At 30.4% G+C, this 19455-nt stretch overlaps 7 protein-coding genes and 1 non-coding gene across 8 annotated transcripts; 5 read left to right on the top strand and 3 right to left on the bottom strand.

Moving 5' to 3' along the window:
• Positions 1–7: 7 nt before the first annotated feature.
• FHL1 (Fhl1p) lies at positions 8–4645 on the bottom strand (the record flags this gene model as incomplete). Its single annotated transcript, XM_004179520.1, has 1 exon — positions 8–4645. One exon carries the CDS (start codon positions 4643–4645, stop codon positions 8–10), a length of 4638 nt encoding a protein of 1545 aa, XP_004179568.1.
• Positions 4646–5672: 1027 nt separating this feature from the next.
• On the bottom strand, positions 5673–6716 carry TBLA0C02370 (Eisosome component PIL1/LSP1 family protein; the record flags this gene model as incomplete). Its single annotated transcript, XM_004179519.1, has 1 exon — positions 5673–6716. One exon carries the CDS (start codon positions 6714–6716, stop codon positions 5673–5675), a length of 1044 nt encoding a protein of 347 aa, XP_004179567.1.
• Positions 6717–7833: 1117 nt separating this feature from the next.
• On the bottom strand, positions 7834–8487 carry YTH1 (cleavage polyadenylation factor RNA-binding subunit YTH1; the record flags this gene model as incomplete). The annotated part of the gene is made up of 1 exon (XM_004179518.1): positions 7834–8487. One exon carries the CDS (start codon positions 8485–8487, stop codon positions 7834–7836), a length of 654 nt encoding a protein of 217 aa, XP_004179566.1.
• Positions 8488–8917: 430 nt separating this feature from the next.
• On the top strand, positions 8918–10177 carry RPN7 (proteasome regulatory particle lid subunit RPN7; the record flags this gene model as incomplete). The annotated part of the gene is made up of 1 exon (XM_004179517.1): positions 8918–10177. The coding sequence occupies one exon, from the start codon at positions 8918–8920 to the stop codon at positions 10175–10177; it is 1260 nt and encodes a 419-aa protein (XP_004179565.1).
• Positions 10178–10767: 590 nt separating this feature from the next.
• On the top strand, positions 10768–14118 carry NNF2 (Nnf2p; the record flags this gene model as incomplete). The annotated part of the gene is made up of 1 exon (XM_004179516.1): positions 10768–14118. The coding sequence occupies one exon, from the start codon at positions 10768–10770 to the stop codon at positions 14116–14118; it is 3351 nt and encodes a 1116-aa protein (XP_004179564.1).
• A 1615-nt stretch (positions 14119–15733) lies between these two features.
• Positions 15734–15805, top strand: TBLA0Ctrna11T. The gene has a single exon. It is a non-coding gene; the product is annotated as a tRNA-Thr (tRNA).
• A 513-nt stretch (positions 15806–16318) lies between these two features.
• GLD1 (Gld1p) lies at positions 16319–17257 on the top strand (the record flags this gene model as incomplete). Its single annotated transcript, XM_004179515.1, has 1 exon — positions 16319–17257. One exon carries the CDS (start codon positions 16319–16321, stop codon positions 17255–17257), a length of 939 nt encoding a protein of 312 aa, XP_004179563.1.
• Positions 17258–17860: 603 nt separating this feature from the next.
• Positions 17861–19396, top strand: PRP31 (U4/U6-U5 snRNP complex subunit PRP31; the record flags this gene model as incomplete). The annotated part of the gene is made up of 1 exon (XM_004179514.1): positions 17861–19396. The coding sequence occupies one exon, from the start codon at positions 17861–17863 to the stop codon at positions 19394–19396; it is 1536 nt and encodes a 511-aa protein (XP_004179562.1).
• Between the last annotated feature and the right edge of the window lie 59 nt (positions 19397–19455).

The following is a 19455-nucleotide window of genomic DNA, read 5'->3' as shown; positions in this document are numbered from 1 at the left end:
ATTTTTTTTATTGGGAAGCATGCTCTAGCGTTCCGTCCAATGGAGATAATTCAATGTCACCAGATGCAATATCAGGATTAGCTGATTGAAGCTCGTGTAATGCCTCACTGTTTTGTAATTCATTATCTAAGGAAGATATGGCATCTATATCCGTATGGTCGATAGGAGGCGACTGAGAATGACTCTTATTCAAAGAATCATTGTATGATACCTCTAATTCTTTTTTTTCTTCTAGCTCAGAATCGTGCTTATTATCAGCCGACTGTAGTGTTCTTTCTTCTGAATCATTTTCAGAATTTGAATGCTTGTGCTCAGTAGACTTAAAAGCAGGAGGTGAAAGACTGAAGCCTGTACTATGAGTTTCTTTTTCTTCCGAGCCAGATCTATCGTTCAAAAGCTCATCACTCTTAGTATTAGTTATATCATTATTATTAGCATCATCAACGACGATGTGTGCATCTCCTTGGATTTTATCCTTGCTGGAACTGTATTCATTATGCTGTCTAGATTCATCGTCGCTATCTCTGTCACTACCAGCGTCACTATCATCTGAATCATTATCAGTGCCTGAGCTACTACCGCTTTCCTCATCACTAGAATCGCCAGAATCAGATCCACTAGAGTTAATACTTTCGTTATCAGAACCACTGCCATCGTCGCTATCTTCCGAACTACCTGTATCATTATCACTTCCACTATCTATATCACTATCGCTGTTACTACCACTATCACTGTCATTTGAGCTAGAATCAGAGCTAGAATCTTCTTCTTCATCATCATCACCTTCCTCATTATCACTGTCATCTCTAGTACGCTTTTGTGGTAGACTGTTCTTACTCATTGATTGAACAGTGATCTTAGGGGTTGAATTGTTAGTATTTGAAGAATTTTGTCTGGGTTGGAAAAATCTGGATAATGAGGTTGGGTCAAAAGAATTGTCTGAGGGGTTTTTCCTTGTTATAGTCTGAGTAAGAGTAGGCCTTGTTGAGGAAGTATCAGAATTGGCACCAGGAACAACGGTTGGTAATGTAACTGTTGACAAATCAACCAAACTCTTTACCTTACCTTTCGTAACTTTAACAGTTGCTGCATTTACAGCAGCAGCAAGTATTAAATTCAGATGTTGAGGATTCTTGTCCATTAAAGCAGTTAGTGGGTTGCCAGATATACCTTTTGATTTGGCAGCTTTTGTAACCTGATTGATTGTCATAGCAAGTGCTTGGGTTAAAATATCGGTGATTGTTGCTTTTTGTAAGCCTTTCCGGTCTCTGGTCAAAATTATTAATTGTTCTTGTAAATATTTCATCGTTCTCCGTTGGTCGTTAGCTTTATTAGCTTTATTATTATTGGTAGCTGCGCGGTTTGCTGCTAAAGTTTGAGAAATAGTTTGTCGTTTATTATTTGCATTGTAGGAGGGAGTGATTGGTTGTTTAATAGGATTTAAATTAACAGATTTTTTAACTTTTTTCTGTTGTTGTTTAACTTTCATCTGTGAAGCTTTTGCCTTATTTGCAGCAGTTTCAGCTTGCACCTTCTTTTGCCTATCACGTTCTGTAATATAATCTTCATCTAAGCCCCACAACCAACCCTTCCCACCTTTGGATACTTTACGGAACGATTTATTAAGAGATAAATTATGTCTAACTGATGATTGCCAGCCATCCCTACAATATTTATAATATGGATATGTTTCCCTAATAGCGTTGTAAATTTCAGATAAAGACATACCTTTGGGTGTGGCATACTTTCTGATGCAGGTTGTTAATAAAACAGAGTAAGAAATGAGTGGTTTGTTACGGTATTCTGGAGGAATTTCATTTATTGAATAAACTTTCTTTGGTTCGCGTGCAGGTTTCTTTTCTTTAGGTGGTTCTTTTTTAATTTGTATTTTCTTTTTCTTCGCAGGTGATGTTTTAACAGAAGTAGTCTTCATTAATGTTTGTGGTTTTGAGGTGCTAGTCGTACTGATACTTGAGGACGAAATCTTTGATTGTTTTATCTGAATTAGAGGCTTATCATCTAGATCCATATCATCGTCTAATGGCATAAATTCATTATCGTTTAAATCAGGAAGTGATGTATTACTATCATCATGACCATTACCGATTAAGTGTTTATCTTCATCGTCAATCTCTAAGGCATTCATGTCTGGGATAGCTGGTGAGCTCTTAATATCTTCTTCATCCTCTGGATCTCTTTCTTGTTCTGGTAATACAAATTGAAACGGAATCTCACCAATTTGGATTTTAGTTTTATGCTTTAATGGAACAGTATGACCTTTCTCGACAAATTGTTCGTTAATAAAAACCCCATTTCTACCAAGCACAGAGAGTTCATATCTTCCAGTACCGAAATTATAGAATATCTGAGCATGTCTTCTCGAAATTGATTTTGAAGGACCCAAATTAACATCAACTTTATGAGAGAAATCATTTTCAGATCTGCGACCAAGAATTACATGTAAAGTTTGAACATAAAATGTGAAGCTTTGGAAATCTAATCTAGCATAAGCTGAAATTTTTGATTCATCAGATAACCTCTGGGCACCGTTATAAAGTAAATTTGTTAAATCTTTCGGATTTAGTTGGTTATTATCGGGATTTGTTGGAAGAGTGGATTGAGAATTTGCGTTATTAACTGGCTGATCATTATTTTTAACGCCACTTTTATCTGTTTGAATATTACTGATAGTGTTTGGTTTGAGAATTTTATTTTGGAATCTAGAAGATGGAGAATCATATTTTCCATATAATGTTACAGGTGTAAGAGAATTTTTTCTGCTAGGATATAGCAAATTATTCTTTTCATGTATTATAAATGCCGGTGTATGTTGATCTAATTGTTTTTGATGTTCTTCATTTTTTGAATCATGATCTTCTTCATTTTTCAATGATAGTATCGAGGGTTCATCATTTGGAAGATCCTTATTTGGTTCAGTTAGCTTCTCATTAAAATTAGATGAAGATCTTTGAGATATATCATTTGATTTATTAGAAGAATTATTGGATAATAGGGGTAAATTATCAAAAAGTTCTTCTTCATCTTCAAGTGTTGGCAATTCGGGAATATCATTTTTTTTAGAATCTTTATCCGATATATTTGATGATGAATCATTCGTAGGGCTTTTAGCACTAGTATCCATATCAATAATAGTTGTGCTTAATGTAGGAGGTAATAATTCGTTTGGAGAAAATAATTCGTCTGGATCGATTTCTGCTTCGAAGTCTAACAACTTTGAAAACACTTCTGCATCGATTGCATCTTTTTCATCATCTGTATCACTATCTTCGTTTGCAATCCCAGAACTTTTATTTGTATCATCATCACTACTATTTTTTTCATTATTACTGCTGTTAGAGTCTTGATAATTGTTCTTCAATTTGGTACTATCATTTAAAATATGTTTGGAATCATCAGTAGAAGTGAGTCTAAATGGAGGGTCTTCTTTAATTGAAGTATCTTTCTTTGACCCTTGCTGTTTTGAAATTTCGTTTATTGAAATTTTTAATTCTTTTGGTATTGTATCCATATTTTCTTCAATTTCTTCTCCCAATTCTTCCGATAAATTTTCTATTTTACTTGAAATTTCATCAATATTCTCTGGGAAAGCATCTAAGTCTTTTGGAAGTTCAATAATCGTTTTTGGAGAGTTTTGTTCCAATTTTTGCAAATCTATCTTCTCTTGAGAATCTCCTGAATCTTTATGAGTGAGTTCAGAACCGCCTTTATACGATATTCCAGAATCAGTAGTTGTTGAATCATTTGATATTATTTCGATAGTCTCATTAATACTTTCTGATAAATTATTGGTAGTTTTATTACTGTTAGTTTGTTTTTCTTGTTCTAATGATGTTTGTATTTCGAATTTTTCAGGGTCAGAAGAATTATCATTTGAATTCTTTATGTTTTGTAAATTGGTATTTGAAAGAGTAGATATTTCAGACGGCAATTTGTTTGATATCTCAGATGGAAGTTTGTTTAATATTTCAGATTGTTGTTGAGTGGGTCTTTCAGACGGAAGATTATCAGGCACGTTAGTTGATAGCTCATTAGAGGTAAGTTCAGCTGAGTCAGTGGGAATAGTAGAACTTTCCTCTTTATGCATAATGTCGGTGGAAATATTTAATTCCTGATCGGATGGTATATCAGTATTAGTTTTATCATCAGTTTTCTGTTCTAAATCATCATCCAATGTTGGTAATGTTAACTCATTAGGGAGTTCATCTATTTCTAATATATTGGAATTTACATCCGAATGTATACTCTGTAGGTTGTTCTCATTAGTTTCATTATCATTATTAGTTTTCGATATGGGATCATCGTTGTTTGTACTATGATTTATTATTAGTTCTTCTGTGGATGTGTTTAAAGGTCTTCGTATAAGTGGCGTGTCATCATGTTGATTAGTGTATGATGCAGCATCTGTTTCTTTGTCCATCTCTTCTTCATTTAAATCTTTTCCAATCACAGTATCATCATTATCATCATCATTGTTATTATTAGGATGTTTATTCTCTTGTAGTTCTATTGCTTGTTGGCTTGGTGGATCCGGTAGGTTTGTACCATCTAAATTTTGTTGTGGGAGAGTTTTTAAAGCATTATTAGAATCTGATATGGGTATCAGTTGATCAGTTGACATTATCATGTATATGTAAAAATTAAATTGAATTAAAGGGCGGTTAAAAAAAGATGCGAGAGAGAGAAAAAATAATTGAAGTATACCACAGGAGACAAATATAAGAAACCCGAAAGGGATACTAGCAGGTTGTTTTGGTTATTAATAATACAATAGTCGGTAATTTCCTTTTATATTTGTTTTGATTTACGTTTCTATTAGAGCTTTATTTTGAAATGTATAATTTTTAATTTTTTTTTTTTTTATCTGTTTACGCAAGTCTACGCGAAAAAATAGTAAAAAACAAAAGAAAAATAAAAAATAAAAAAATTAAAATTGCAAAAAAATAAAAGGTTATGATGAGATAATCGTTTTGAAAGGTAATTAAATTTTAGTATTTTTTTCTTTACTATAAATTAAATAAGATTTTAAAGATATGTATATATTTTTTCTTTACTATAAATTAAATAAGATTTTAAAGATATGTATATATTTTTTCAATAAGAAAAATATGCTTTGGTTTTATTAGAAATGAGAATATACTACTGTTTCACCCTATTTTTATTAATTAATAAATAAATACTTTTTTAGTCATTAAATTATGTCGGTAGTATATAGAAAAACAAATTGATATTTAAAATTTTGAATTGGAAATGGAAAAATAAATATAAAAAGAAATTAAAGTACCTCTAATGAGTGGGTCACGTGGTAGGGCTATGAAGTATAATTATTACATAAAACTATTCAAGTTATATAAATCTACTGCATAAAAAGTAAAGAGGAGAAAAAGTATAAGTATAAAGTATAGGTTAACGACAGACCAAGCTAGTAGAACGATATTGGAGCTGCTACTAGAATTAAAGAGTGAATAATAAAGTAAATTTGGAAGGGGCAGGGAGGAGAGGGGAAAAAAATAGATATTTAAGGAGAAAAGACAAAAAGTTTGAAGCATAATAAAAATTTCGAAAGGATATTAAAATAAGGAATACATTAGAAAATAACAGGGTGTGAATGTGTTTTCTTTTTCTCTTTTTTTTTCTATTTTTCTTTGGACTTATTAGGCTTTCATCTGGTACGGCATACGTTGATGATTATTTCTTTGTTGCTGATGTTGACGAGCATCCCAAGGTTGTTGGTCAATATATTGTTCTTCTTCATCGAAGTATTCTATTGGGTTACCATTTGAGTCATATTCTTCTTCTTCTGGCTCTTCCTCTGGTTCTTCTTCTTCATCGTCGATATATTGTTGATGATTGAAACCGGCATCCTCTGGATACATCATTGATAAAGTTGGTTTCACTTGAGCAGAATCTAAAGTCCATTCATTCAAAGCATTTTCACAATCTATTATGATTTGTTTGGATGCTTCATACCCATCGTAAGCAGGTCTTGTTTCACCTGGAGTTAATGGAGAATCATCCAATAACTCTAATAAAGCTTTACCGTAACCACCAATCAAGGCCATCTTTTCAGAATGTTCGATAATAGAATCGAATTGATAATTGAAAGCAGCTCTCAATTTAGATCTAGTAATGTTTGATAATTGGGCTTCGGCAACCAATGATTCTGCTTCGACTCTAACCATTTCTTGTTCTAATAATTCCAATTTTGGAGAATCTGGTTCTCTGAATTTGACCATGGCAATCTTGTCTTGTAATCTTGCCTTTCTATCTCTTGAAGGTTGAACACCACTTTCCACATCTCTAATGGATTTCAAAGTCAAACGATATTGATCATATCTATCAATGAATTGGTCATCCAATTCTCCCAATTCATAGATTAAGACACCTAATTTATCAGTGATATCTGAAACATCATCGTCATTTTCCATACCCCAAAGCGATAACACTTTAGCAGAGTCTCTTTTGCAAATGGCAGATCTTTCCATGGCTTTCAAAATGTTTTTTTCATATTTGACCAATTGAGTTAATTGCTTGGCCATTTCAGGAGCAAACGCGTGTGCAGTACGGATCTTGAAATGAGAACCAATAGACCCTTTACCAAAGAATCTACCCTTAGTGGTAGCTCTTGGAGGAGGAGGGTCACGTAATTGTGAGGCTGTTGGGGCTCTTGTGCCTCTCAACGAATAAGTCTTATGCATTGTGAGTGGTTGTATGTATTACGAGTGATAACTTCGTTTGTTTGAGTTGGTTAGTTAGCTTGTTGTTTTTGGTTAGATATACTTGTTTAAACGCAAACGTGTAATAGCAAATGAATAATTAAAGTATAAAGCAAATGCGAAATATGTTTAAAGCAAGTTATTTCTCAGTGATAAACGAACAAACTCTTAAGAATGAAAAAAAAATAAAAACAAAAAAACAAAAAGTAAAAGATAGAAGATAAAAAGCAAAAAACTAACAAAAAAATTTTCTTTTTATTAACCAAATGGCATAAAACTAAGGGAGTTGAATGCAGGGTTGTCCCTATATATATGGGTCAATCTGTATACATCTGGAACATTAGCCCTTGTCATACTAGGTATTCTAAAGATGAAATAACCACTGAAAAACGTAAGCATGTAAATGGCGAACAACCACTCATTCTGTCTATTGTTGAGAATCGAGGAGGATTCGGAAATGAGGAGCTTGAATTAGTCGTCATCGGAAGCAGATTAGGCCAGTAAATTACTATGAACCAAAACATAGATGGAACTGGACAGGTAAAAAGGCAACTGGGCATCTTCCACTTGGGCCGTTTAGATTCCACAAACCGAAAAGAGATTGCAAAGGGAGACGGTGTTGCAGTTACAGCGAATGTGCAGGGGATTTCCTAAAACGGCATGGCCACCGGGACCACGCCCAATATGGAAGTGAGCCCCGCTCATGATGTCTGAATTTGGAAATGCATGTACATTGGCAGATCACCCGATCAGGACTTGTAGGCTTCTACGGATGCATCTTTCTGGCGTGCCCGAAACGGCCAGGGGCGCCGTGTGTTACCTGATTTGGAAGTGTCATGTGTGCAGAGTGTTCTTAGACAGACAAATTGTGGTCAAAAGCAGTAATACACCCCTTATTGCCAGCAAGCGTGATACCGAATCAGGAAACCAGGTGGCCGTGCGGGTAAATACATTCGTGCCTGGCACGTGAATTTTTCAAAACCAAAAGTAAAAGCAGAATGGTAATATAAGCACGGCCACGTGATATGGTGTGCACGTGACTGTTAGAGGTGATTGGTTTTATTTCATTTTTTTGGTGTTGGAAGTGTCACTCATAGATTTATACATCACCGTTCAAAATTGCATTCAGTCTCTTTTCCTTTTCCATATCAGACTTTCTTGTGTGGATTTGACTATCTGGTCGGATGCGTAAATAAAAGTCACGGGGCCAAGGTAATGGCGGTAAAGTTTCTGGATGAGCATAGGGACATTGTGAAGAACCCAATGGACAAAACCCAGTTAAATAGCATTGGCAGAGGGTGGTAGTAGTTTCGTTGACATGACGACGTGCACAGGAAGGTCCACGAGGACAGAACCCACGTTGGTAATCAGTGCATAGTTCTACATGATCTTCTGGTTTCACATGACGGTAGGGGCATTCAGGTGCTTGAGTACAAAATCCATTACGAGCGAAAAATACACATTCAGGCATACGACGTAAATTATACTCATGTAAGAATTCACATCTGGAACCTTTTTTGCAAAGGCCACGGAGCCAATGTTTACAAACAATTTTGTTATGGAATAATGATGGGATATGTTTAAATGGACATTGTGATCCACGAGGGCATCCGCCATTGGGATGACCATCATCTCGAGCATCAAAATCAGGACATATGTCTCGGTCCACATCTCTTCCTAAAGCATATTCACTTAATAGAAACGGTTCAAAACGGAACTTATACGATGATGTGGTGGGATGAGTTAACGACATTCTTCTTTCCAACTATGTATGGATTTGGTATAACAAAATAAAGATTCAATCAAAAATAATAAAAAAAAAGAAAAAATGATTAAAAAAATATGAAGGATATACCGTTTACGAATTAGTCTAATATCTGCACTTTTAAATAAATTGTGATTGGCAAATCAATTATTTATACATATGTAACATATATATATTCGGAATTTCTTTTTTTCTTTTAATAAAAACGAGATCTATTTACCCGGATTTTTACATCCGTGCACCCCATTGTAAACTTCCTAACACTAATTTACATTTACTTATTTTAAATTTTGCCACCTTGAAATAAGCTAATACTTATTATGTATTTATAAAATATAGTGCAATTTTTTTTTAATTAAAATTTTTAAATCATATAAATTAGAGAAAGGTGAGAAGACTGTAAATTAAACCTATTATCATGGCAGAATCAGATTCAGAATCCCAAACAGATTTGAAAGCTACCCAATTGGCAGATCCAACCGTCAATAATGTCCCCAATTATAAAGCTTCCGAATTAGCTTTCATATTAGATCCGCAATCAAATAAATCATTATCGATGGATTTGAAGAAAAAATCTCTTATAGAATTATTGGAAATAATTAAAGATGAAGAAATGGCACCTTATTACAAATATTTGGCAAATAAATCTATTATTCAATTTGAAAATGAATTTTATGATGAATTAATTAATAAAAATCAAGTTAAAATTAAAGAATTAGAAGAAAATTTAGAAAAAGTGAAGGAAAATGATGAAGGTGAATTAGAACAAACTCAATGTTATATTAAGTTAGGTGAATATTACACTCAAATTGCAGATTTAAATAATGCAAAGAAATATTTAACCATTGCAATGAATATGGCTATTTCATCAGGTGCAAAAATTGATATCATGTTAACTATTACAAGATTAGGTTTTTTCTATAATGATCAATTATTTGTTAAAGAAAATTTGGACCAAATAAATAATTTGATTGAAAAAGGTGGTGGTGATTGGGAAAGAAGAAATAGATACAAGACCTATTTGGGTATTCATTGTTTATCTATAAGAGATTTCAAACAAGCTTCAACTTTATTAGTTGACAGTTTATCCACTTTCACATCCACAGAATTAACTTCTTATGAAAATTTAGCCATGTATGCTTCCATTGCTGGTTTACTAACCTTAGAAAGAACAGATTTAAAATCAAAAATTATTGATTCGCCAGAACTATTATCTTTATTAACTGTTGCATCTTCATTACAATCTTTATTCTCCTTAACTCTATCATTATATACTTCCGATTATTCTTCTCTATTCCCATACCTTTTAGAAACTTATGATAATGTTCTATTGCCATGTAAATATTTATATCAACATGCAGATTATTTTGTGAGGGAAATGAGAAGAAAAATTTACGCCCAATTGTTAGAATCTTATAAAACAATTTCTTTATCTTCCATGGCAAATGCATTTGGTGTATCGGAACAATTTTTAGATAATGATCTTTGTAAATTCATACCAAACAAACAATTAAATTGTATCATTGACAGAGTAAATGGAATAATTGAAACCAATAGGCCAGATAATAAAAACTCTCAATATCATTTGTTGATTAAACAAGGTGATGGTCTATTGACAAAATTACAAAAGTATAATGCAGCTGTTAGACTAACAGGTATTAATGAACATACTGATTAGAGCAACATAAGTATATATATATATATATATATTATAATAATTCATTCATCGTTAATTTACTATGTCTTTCGTACTTGCGCATCACCTTTCGGCGGCTAAGTTGCCTTCACAGGAGCTATATGTTCCAGAATGAATTACCAGATTCTTCTTTTACTCTGCATTCTAAATCATTAAATGATAAGTGTTAGTTATAATTATTTTTGGTATTAAAGTTAAAAATTCCCAACAATTTATTTCACCAAAATAGAATTTTCATTATAAAGACAAAAATGTGTCACTCAACAATTTGATCCAAATTTAGCATGATTTTAGTTGGACTATTTGCATTTTATTTTCCGAATGTTTTTTTTTTCTCTCGCGGCATCGGCCTCACGGATATTTTTATTGTTTTCTACATATTGTTCTATACCGTTTATTATGTATCCGTTATAAATACTCCAAATTTTGCAATATGAATCGATCGATAATGATATGAAAAGATTTATCTTTTTTCATTTGAAAAGATTTATGAAAAAAAAATAGATAAAAAGGAAGGTAAGCATTTCAACAAGAAAGACCTTTTCCTCTAGGAAGCATTAGCAAAGGCAACTATGTCTATTCTACGACATAATCATATTCCAACTTCTTCTTTATTATTAAATGCTAAAAAATATCAGTTATACGATACGTTATCTCTATTTATAATATTTCAATCTTTAAATCATCTTTTAATTATTCTTTTATTGGTTTCTTTTATAATTTTTTCAAATTATCATCAATTGTTATCGGATGGTTTCATTAAATGCTTTATTAATAAAAAATATACTTCTTTGAATTCTATCTCCAACAAATCTTCTAATTTCCGACTGTTTAATTCTAATGTCAATAACAATAATACAAATTGTACTATTAGTAATAATATCAGTAATGATAATGTCAACACTATTGGATTCTCATCTTTAAAGCCTTCAATACATCATTCTAATTCTCATCATCATTATCATTCCTCCCTTCATTCAAATTTAAACAGTTCGAAGAATAATAACAATAATAATAATTCAAAATTCCATTGGAGTAACTCAATTAAGAAAATATCAATAGTAGTTTTCTTTATTGAATTTATTATTATCTTTATTTTCTATAAGATTAATCAGCCGGTTATATTAAATTTAATTCAAAATCTATCATTATCAATATTATCATCTTCTCTAATCAATACTACTTTGAATTATTTTCAATTTGCAATTTTTAACTCTTTAATTTATTCAATATCGATTAATTTCTACTTTAAACTGATTAAATTGTATTCCATCAATAATTATAATAGTAATAATAATAATAATAGTAATATTTCCAATGGAATTAATAATACAAATAATGGATTTATAAAAAATCCTGATTCAAATGATTTTGAATTTAATAATTTTCCAAATTTAAATTTAAATATAAGCTCAAGTATAATATTAAGGTTCAATAATCATTTTAATTTGAAAAATAGATTTAATTATTTTACTATTAGAAATTTTAAAAAACTGGATGAATTAAACCATTTCCTTAATAATAATAACTATATCATATTTTTGCATCTCTATTTATCATTTCATATTGTCTCTCAAACTATTATTAATCACTTAATTAATTCAATCACTAATCATTATTCAAATACCAATACAACAACTAATCTTAATCTCGATACAACAACTGTAAACGTAATTTCAATTAATAATAATACAAGTTCATTCACAACAAATACTACAAATTTGAATTCAAATGGTGCATCTGTAGCGAATTTAACATCTTCATCACTAAGTAATAACTCTATTCCTGATACTAATTCCGTATTAACAAATAATAATGATAAAATACATCAAGCAGGCATTAATCTCAATTCAAATATGTATAATAGTGGTAGTAATAGTAATCTATCATCAACTTCATCTAATTTACAGGCTGGTTCTGAACACATACCAATTATTCAAAATTCGCCAATGTCTCAAGCAATAGTTAAAGATATTCATATCTCTACAAACACAGTTTTTTTCACAGATATTGTTTCGGACTATAAAATATACGAGCCAACAGTGGTTTCAACTTCAGATAATAATATTCAAATTGTATCCACAAATCTAACAGATCAGCATTCTAACAATAATATCTCATCAACTAATAATGTTAATAACTCAAATTCTATCAATACTAACCTGAATCCAACTTTAAATTTCAATACGCATAACGTGATAAATACTTCATCAGATAATCCAGTATGCAATAATAAAACCTACTTAAACCAACTTTATGAATTAAATGTGAATCTAGGTAAATACACTGATATTAATGAAATTAGAATTAATGGTAATGATAGTATCATTAATAATGATTTGAAATTTACAATAACCTCAAATTTGGAAAACTTTATTAAACGAATTTTTAGCAATACTTCAAATTTCAAAACTACCTTAATTTCACCATTTTGGACTGTTTTTCTAGTATTAAAAACCATTTATAATGAAAAAAATTATATCGATGAAATTGATACATTATTTTCTACAGCACTTCCTACTACCTTCCATAGCTCTACGGAGAATAATCAAGATGAAAAAATATTACCCATTAATAGTTTCGAACCTTCAGAACTGACTATTAAAAATAAAAGTGTGTTTAATAATAATAGTTTTGATATATTAAATATCGATTATTCCGTTTATAATTCAAATAACACCAACACTTCTACTTCACCATCACCTGCAAATATCTGCTCGCCATCTATTACCTCTAATTCAACAGGCAATAATGGTATGGCCTTAGTTGCACAGAATAAAGCTAATGATTATTATCAACTAAACTTAATTTCAAACTCCTCTACTCAATTTACTATAAATAACTATAAAGTTTCCATTATTAGTATTCAATCAAATTCAGTTCTTTTCCACATTGAAAATCTATTTGATGGTTTATTAATTGTTTTTGTTAATGGTATATTATGGTCTGAAGTTTCTTATGCTTTAATCATGGAACATAAAGGACAAGAATTGGCTGAAATCAGTGGCTTAGTACCATCTTCTTCTTATGACATCAAGTTTATTAACAGAACAACTCGAAATGATGATTACCTTATGGCAGATATTATTCTTAGAACGTCTTCAAGTCTAAATACTACTGAAAATAATACCAATAGCTCGAGTAATACCAATAACTCGAATAATAATCAGTCTAATATTAAAAAAGATAAATATTCACAAGAACGATTTGAACAGTTGGATTTTTCCTTCCCATCTTATTATCATAGAAAATTCTTATCACCAATATTAACTTTAAAGCATTCAATATTAACAACAAATGCAAATTTATCTGAAGAAAGATTGAAGTTAAAGAAAACTAAAAAGGAAATATCAAAGAAATTAAATGCACTAAAAAATGATATCGATAATATTAAAATCAAAATTAATCAAAAATCTTCCAACGATGTAAAGATGGCCAGTAAGATTGAAAGTTTAAGAATTTCATTAAATCAAACAGAAACAACTATTAGCAATTTAGAAAAAAAATTAAAATACTATGTAGAGCAGGAAGTTTTAATTGAGGAAAATTATTTGAAGAATAAAGATATTCATCTAAAAAGACAATTAGAGTACGGGAAATTGAAAGATACTTTACAAAATGATATTATAAATAATAAGAAAAAATCGTTACAAGCTGATGAGGAATTAAAGAAATTGACTAATAAAAAAGATAAATTGGAAACAGAAGAAAAAAATTTGTCAATTGAAAATAATAAAAGAACAAAAGAGTTTAATTCTGCGAAGGAGGAATTTTTATCATTATTCAAAGATCAAGCAGCCTTCATGGAAGAAAAGAGAAAATTACAAAAAAATGAATATTCTTTGGAAGCTAAAGGTTTAGAACAGGATATTGCCCGATTGAAGAGTGAAAATGATCATTTACGGGAAATATATGGAGCTTGATTCTGCTTCCATCATTCAATCATACCTTGCTTATATATTTGTAGTTAAAATTTCAGTTTAAGTTTTTTTTATCTTAGAGATCTTAGTATTTAGCCTTTTCAAATTTTATTATTATATATATATAATTTTTGAATTTTAATTAAACAGTTTTATTTTTATATTTTTTACGTTTTGGTTCAATATTGAATTTAAAGTACCTTATATCACTTAATTATTAAGAGCCATTTCATACAAACTCAAGTTGATAAAGTAAAAAAATATATACAATTGAATGATACACAAATTACCAGAATTTAATTGTATAAAGCAAGTGAATTCAAAATGAATAGTTTTTTCTAAGTTCTATGCTATTTATATTTTTTATAACAATTAAAAGTTAAATCTTTCAGTATTAGCGTTAGCATTAGACCCTGTCATAATATAAAGAAAAATCTTTGGCAAGAATAAATTAATTAGGAAATTTCTAACATTTTTGAGTGACAATAAAAATTACAAAAGACAAACGGTGGAACTTAATGCGGTATAAAGATTGACATTCAGTATCTTTTCTTTTGAGCCAAAAGAGTTAATATACCATAACATACAAACTAACGTTCTTCACTTTCTTTGTCTACTTAGTGCATTTTACAATTTTTAATAAATTTTCTAGATTTATAACTTGTTGATTACCAAAGTGTAATTTCATCAGTAATAACTTTGTACTTTAAACTTTTTCATTTTACCTATATAGCATCTCTATTGTTTTATATATAAAAGCTTTATTTTTTTGACAAATAATATAACCAAAAACAATGCATAAATAATTGATACCTAGATTAGTTTAATAAGGAGATTATTATTCCTTGAAGGTTGTAAAGAAAAACAATAAAGAAATCTTAAGCAGTTTAATAATATGCTTATTAAAAAGGGATTTTTATTTTAATTAGGCTTCGTTTATTAAAATTTGATATGAAGTTCAACAATGTGTAGCAAACTCAGAATTAGCTAAAGTAGTATTTACCTCAGATATTTTTATTTCAGTAATTATGTGTATTCAACTTGCCACTCGAAGGAATAATATATGTAATAAAAAATTTGTTGAATTGAATGCGATTTTGGATTGGATTGTTTGTTAATTTCAAATATTATTAGTTTTGTCATTATGTAACAGTTTCCCCGCCAGGAGGATTTAAATAATTAGAGTATTTATTTATTTAATTCAGTTCATTTTAATGACATATTATACTTGTGATCCAATGCTGGCATTAGAATTATTAATGATGCCTAAATTTAACTTTAACAATTATTCGTTTACAAACTGCTGGAATATGATTATATTATTTTCTATTAAGTGGTAAAAGACTTTTTATCACGTGACTTATTGTTTAAAATGTGTTTTTCTTATTATATCGAAAAACACTATTTAAGAAATATATTCATTTTAGTTATGGTATTTACTATATATGTCTAAATAAAGCAATTGTCTTTACATCTTAAACACTGTATAACAATGTCTAACTCTCTTGAATCCCAGTACAAGCTTTCTCGTATCCAATGATTTCTAATTGTGTAGTTAAACATCAGTACAGTAAAATAGAATTATAAATTAAGCAATTTCTTCCTCCCTTTCGAATTCGCCTGTTTAGCTTAGTGGTAGAGCGCTGCACTTGTAATGCAGAGGTCGCTAGTTCAATTCTGGCAATAGGCATATGTTTTGTTGAATCAATATTCTGCAATATTTTTTTTCTTTCTCACACTGGTGATATTTTAATGTTCTTTAGGTCTGGTCAAGACTTTGATGAAACTAAAGGGAGTAAGTTATATATAGACGTACATTTGCATAACTGGCCAGCAGTATATATTGACTGAAACATTTAGAAGAAAATACTCCGGGTAATCAGACTAACTCTTAGCTTAACACATACCAGTTAAACAAACCATATAATTACTAGAAATATTCCCTCAGTGTTTATTAAAGTCAATTACAATGGTTCGTTTTATTTGAATTTTTTTTGCCAAGTTTTTAACATTTTTTTTTGGAACTCAGTTAAGGAGACTATATACTCACATTTATCATGTTCCGATTTTGGACTCAAATAAAAAATAATAGATATTTGAATATCAAAAAGTTAAAATGACAACAGAAAAAATAATAAAAGTTACTTATATTTAATATATATTTTACCAATTGGTATTCAATAAGTTAAATAAATTTAAAAGAATGACTACTAACCGAACGGTAATACAAAATGCAGATAATAAAAAGAGGATTCTTAATTTAAGGAAGAAAAATTTCCAACAAAAACTGGTAAATCATTTATCAGTATTAGGCTATACTGCAATAGCTATACAATATTTAAAGTTTGGATGTAGAATATGGACTCTATTTTTAAGGGCTGCTACTCAGTCAGCTCTGTTATCCCCATTTCCATCAGAAGCGCAAATAAGAAGAGTTACTACTGCTCGCCGTAATGCAAATCAAGCCGCATCAGCATCTTTACCAGGATTTTCAGGTTTATCAGACGAAATACGAACTCAAATTCCTGGCGGAGAGAGTAGTTATGATTTAACTAATGGAATATCAGAAGATATTGAGGCTGAAATGGAAAGAGAGGCAAAATCACTTAAAAAGAAAGCTAGGTCCATAATATTTTTTGCAACTTTAGTGACAAACTTAATATTTATATTTTATGATTTACTATACCCTAAAAACTTTATGAATTTAGTTAAAGGCCATACTCTGGATGAAAAAGATTTAACAGATATACCATCTCCATTTTACACAGCTAATGATCTTGTTCAAGGTGAAAGAAGAGGTGGATTTTTCTTACAATTGATTGGTGATCGTTTACCAAGAAATAATTTCAATGGTAATATTGGAATAATATTATATGATTATGCCATTTTAATTTGTCAATTTGGTTTATTCATTCTGACATGCGTCAATTATGGTGATGTGGAAGCTGAAAAATTAAGTGACCAATTAGATATTGATACGATAGAAGAAATGGAAGATAATAAACATTATAAAAATAGCAATGGCTATGATGGTAACGTTCTAGCAGCTCAATTGGATCCAAGCAAAGCAATAATTGATGTGCTAAGAGATGTATCAGAGCACAGTACTGGTACTACATATGAAAACTCAACTATGGTTTAGAGTACTTTTAAAATTCTACCTGCTTGGTTGGAACCTGTATTAATAATATTTCGTTATTTAAACATGACTTTATCCCATTTATTCAACTTGCAATTCAATAACAACTACTAAAAAAAACCCACTATAAAAGTTGTAGAAAACTATAATTAAATCAAGGTTAATTGGTAAGCTATATAATTTGATCTTTACAATATCAATATATAATATTTGCTTCTACTCTTAAATTAAACCTTGGAGTTACCCTATTTCGAAGGGTGAATTTTTCTCTTCTTTATTCCTCTTTTTTTCGTTGTATTTTTTATTTTTACTTTTTTTGTGTAATAATGTTAATTAATACTTACAAATAGAATAGATTGATAAAACTAGTTGAACTTCAAGCACCTACCAGTTTTTATTTGAAATTGTTTTTAGTGATTCATTCACTAAAAGCCTTTTAGACCTCATCGGGAATTTAAGTTTCCTGAAACTTTCAAGAAAAATTTACCCTGCGAAATAATCGATTTTAATAAGATGACATAATACGTAAAAGAGAACCCTCACAATAACCATTAAACTGTACCAGCTGATACCCACCTATACACATACTTGTGGCTAAATTTTGAAATGATTATTGAAAGTGGAGAAGAAGATGTTGATTTTTTCCAAGAGTTGGAGGAAGATTTACAAAGTGATAATGATGATGATAATAGAGAAATAGAAAGTAAAGAGAAAGGGTACCAAGACATAATAGAGAATCTACAAGATAGTGAAAAAAATTCGGAATCAATAAAAAATAATACCACTGAAAACTGTACTTCAAATGTAAAGGTTGACTTAGCTTGGTTATCAACCTTCGTTGAAAATTATAACCGTCAACTTCCGAGTAATTTCTTAACTTGTGACCCAGGAATTTTGTCTCCAATACTACCGTACATTGATGCTATATCGCACATACTTATACAAGGGAACTCAATAGCGGATGAACAATTATTATATTCGTTGAATGAGTTATCCTTTAATATAAATGAAGATATAAAATTGTTACATTCATACGTTAAAGCAAATTATCAAAAACGATTCCCAGAATTAGAATCATTAATAACTAACCCAATCCAATTTATAGATGTCATTAGACTCCTAGAAAGCCTTAATAATCCTAACAAAAATGAAGAATCTCAGCTCGAAATTCGATTGGAAAAAGAAACAACTTTACAAAAAGAACAAATATTGGTTATCATAATGTCTGTTAAGACTTCTTTCAACAAAGAATATCAATTTTCCAATACTCTCCGAAATAATTTAATTAAGGCTAGTAACCTTATTTCCCAGCTATGGCAATTTAAAGAAGAAATTAATTCTTTTGTCACAAAAAAAATATCAGATATAGCCCCCAATCTCTGTGCATTAATTGGACCATACATCACATCTTTACTAGTAGCATATTCTGGTGGTCTTGCGAATCTTTGTTCCGTACCAAGTTGCAATTTAGCATCTATTGGTAAAAATAAACATTTATCTCACGAATTACATTCAAATTTAAGTGGAGTTAGACAGAACGGATATCTCTATAATTCTGAATTAATACAATCGCAACCAGCAAATCTACACAAACAATTATTACGAATATTATGCGCCAAAGTTGCTCTTGCTAGCCGAGTGGATGCAGGACAATCTGGTAACAATAAGAAAACAGATGAATTAGGTAATACATGGAAATTAGAAATACTTGAAAAGATTAACAAATTAAACGAATCACCTTCAATAACAAATGTTAAGCCATTGCCTATTCCTGAAGATAAGCCTAAGAAAAAACGATCAGGTAGGAAATTCCGTAAATATAAGGAACAATTCAAGGTATCTCAATTTCGTCAATTACAAAATAGAATGGAATTTGGTAAAAGAGAAGCAACGGTTCTAGATGGAACTGGAGAAGAGGTGGGGCTAGGTATGACAAATTCTTCTCTGAGATATTTAACGGGGTCAATGGGCAATTCGTCAAGTACTGTGAATAATAAAGCTAAAATGAGCAAGAATATGAAGCGCCATATTCAAGAACTGGACAAGAAGACAGACATATATATGACCAGTCTTAAAGAGGAACTATCTGCCGCTGTTGGGCCTCCTCATAGGATTGCCCAACTACAGCAGAAAAACGAATAAATATATACGATACATATTTAACATAACAATCCTCATACAGATTATAGTTATCTAGTACA

Source organism: Henningerozyma blattae, chromosome 3 (assembly GCF_000315915.1).
Source record: "Henningerozyma blattae CBS 6284 chromosome 3, complete genome".
In the NCBI taxonomy this organism is placed as follows: domain Eukaryota; kingdom Fungi; phylum Ascomycota; class Saccharomycetes; order Saccharomycetales; family Saccharomycetaceae; genus Henningerozyma; species Henningerozyma blattae.
Note: the sequence above shows the minus strand (reverse complement) of the source record. Positions and strands in the feature narration are given on the sequence as shown.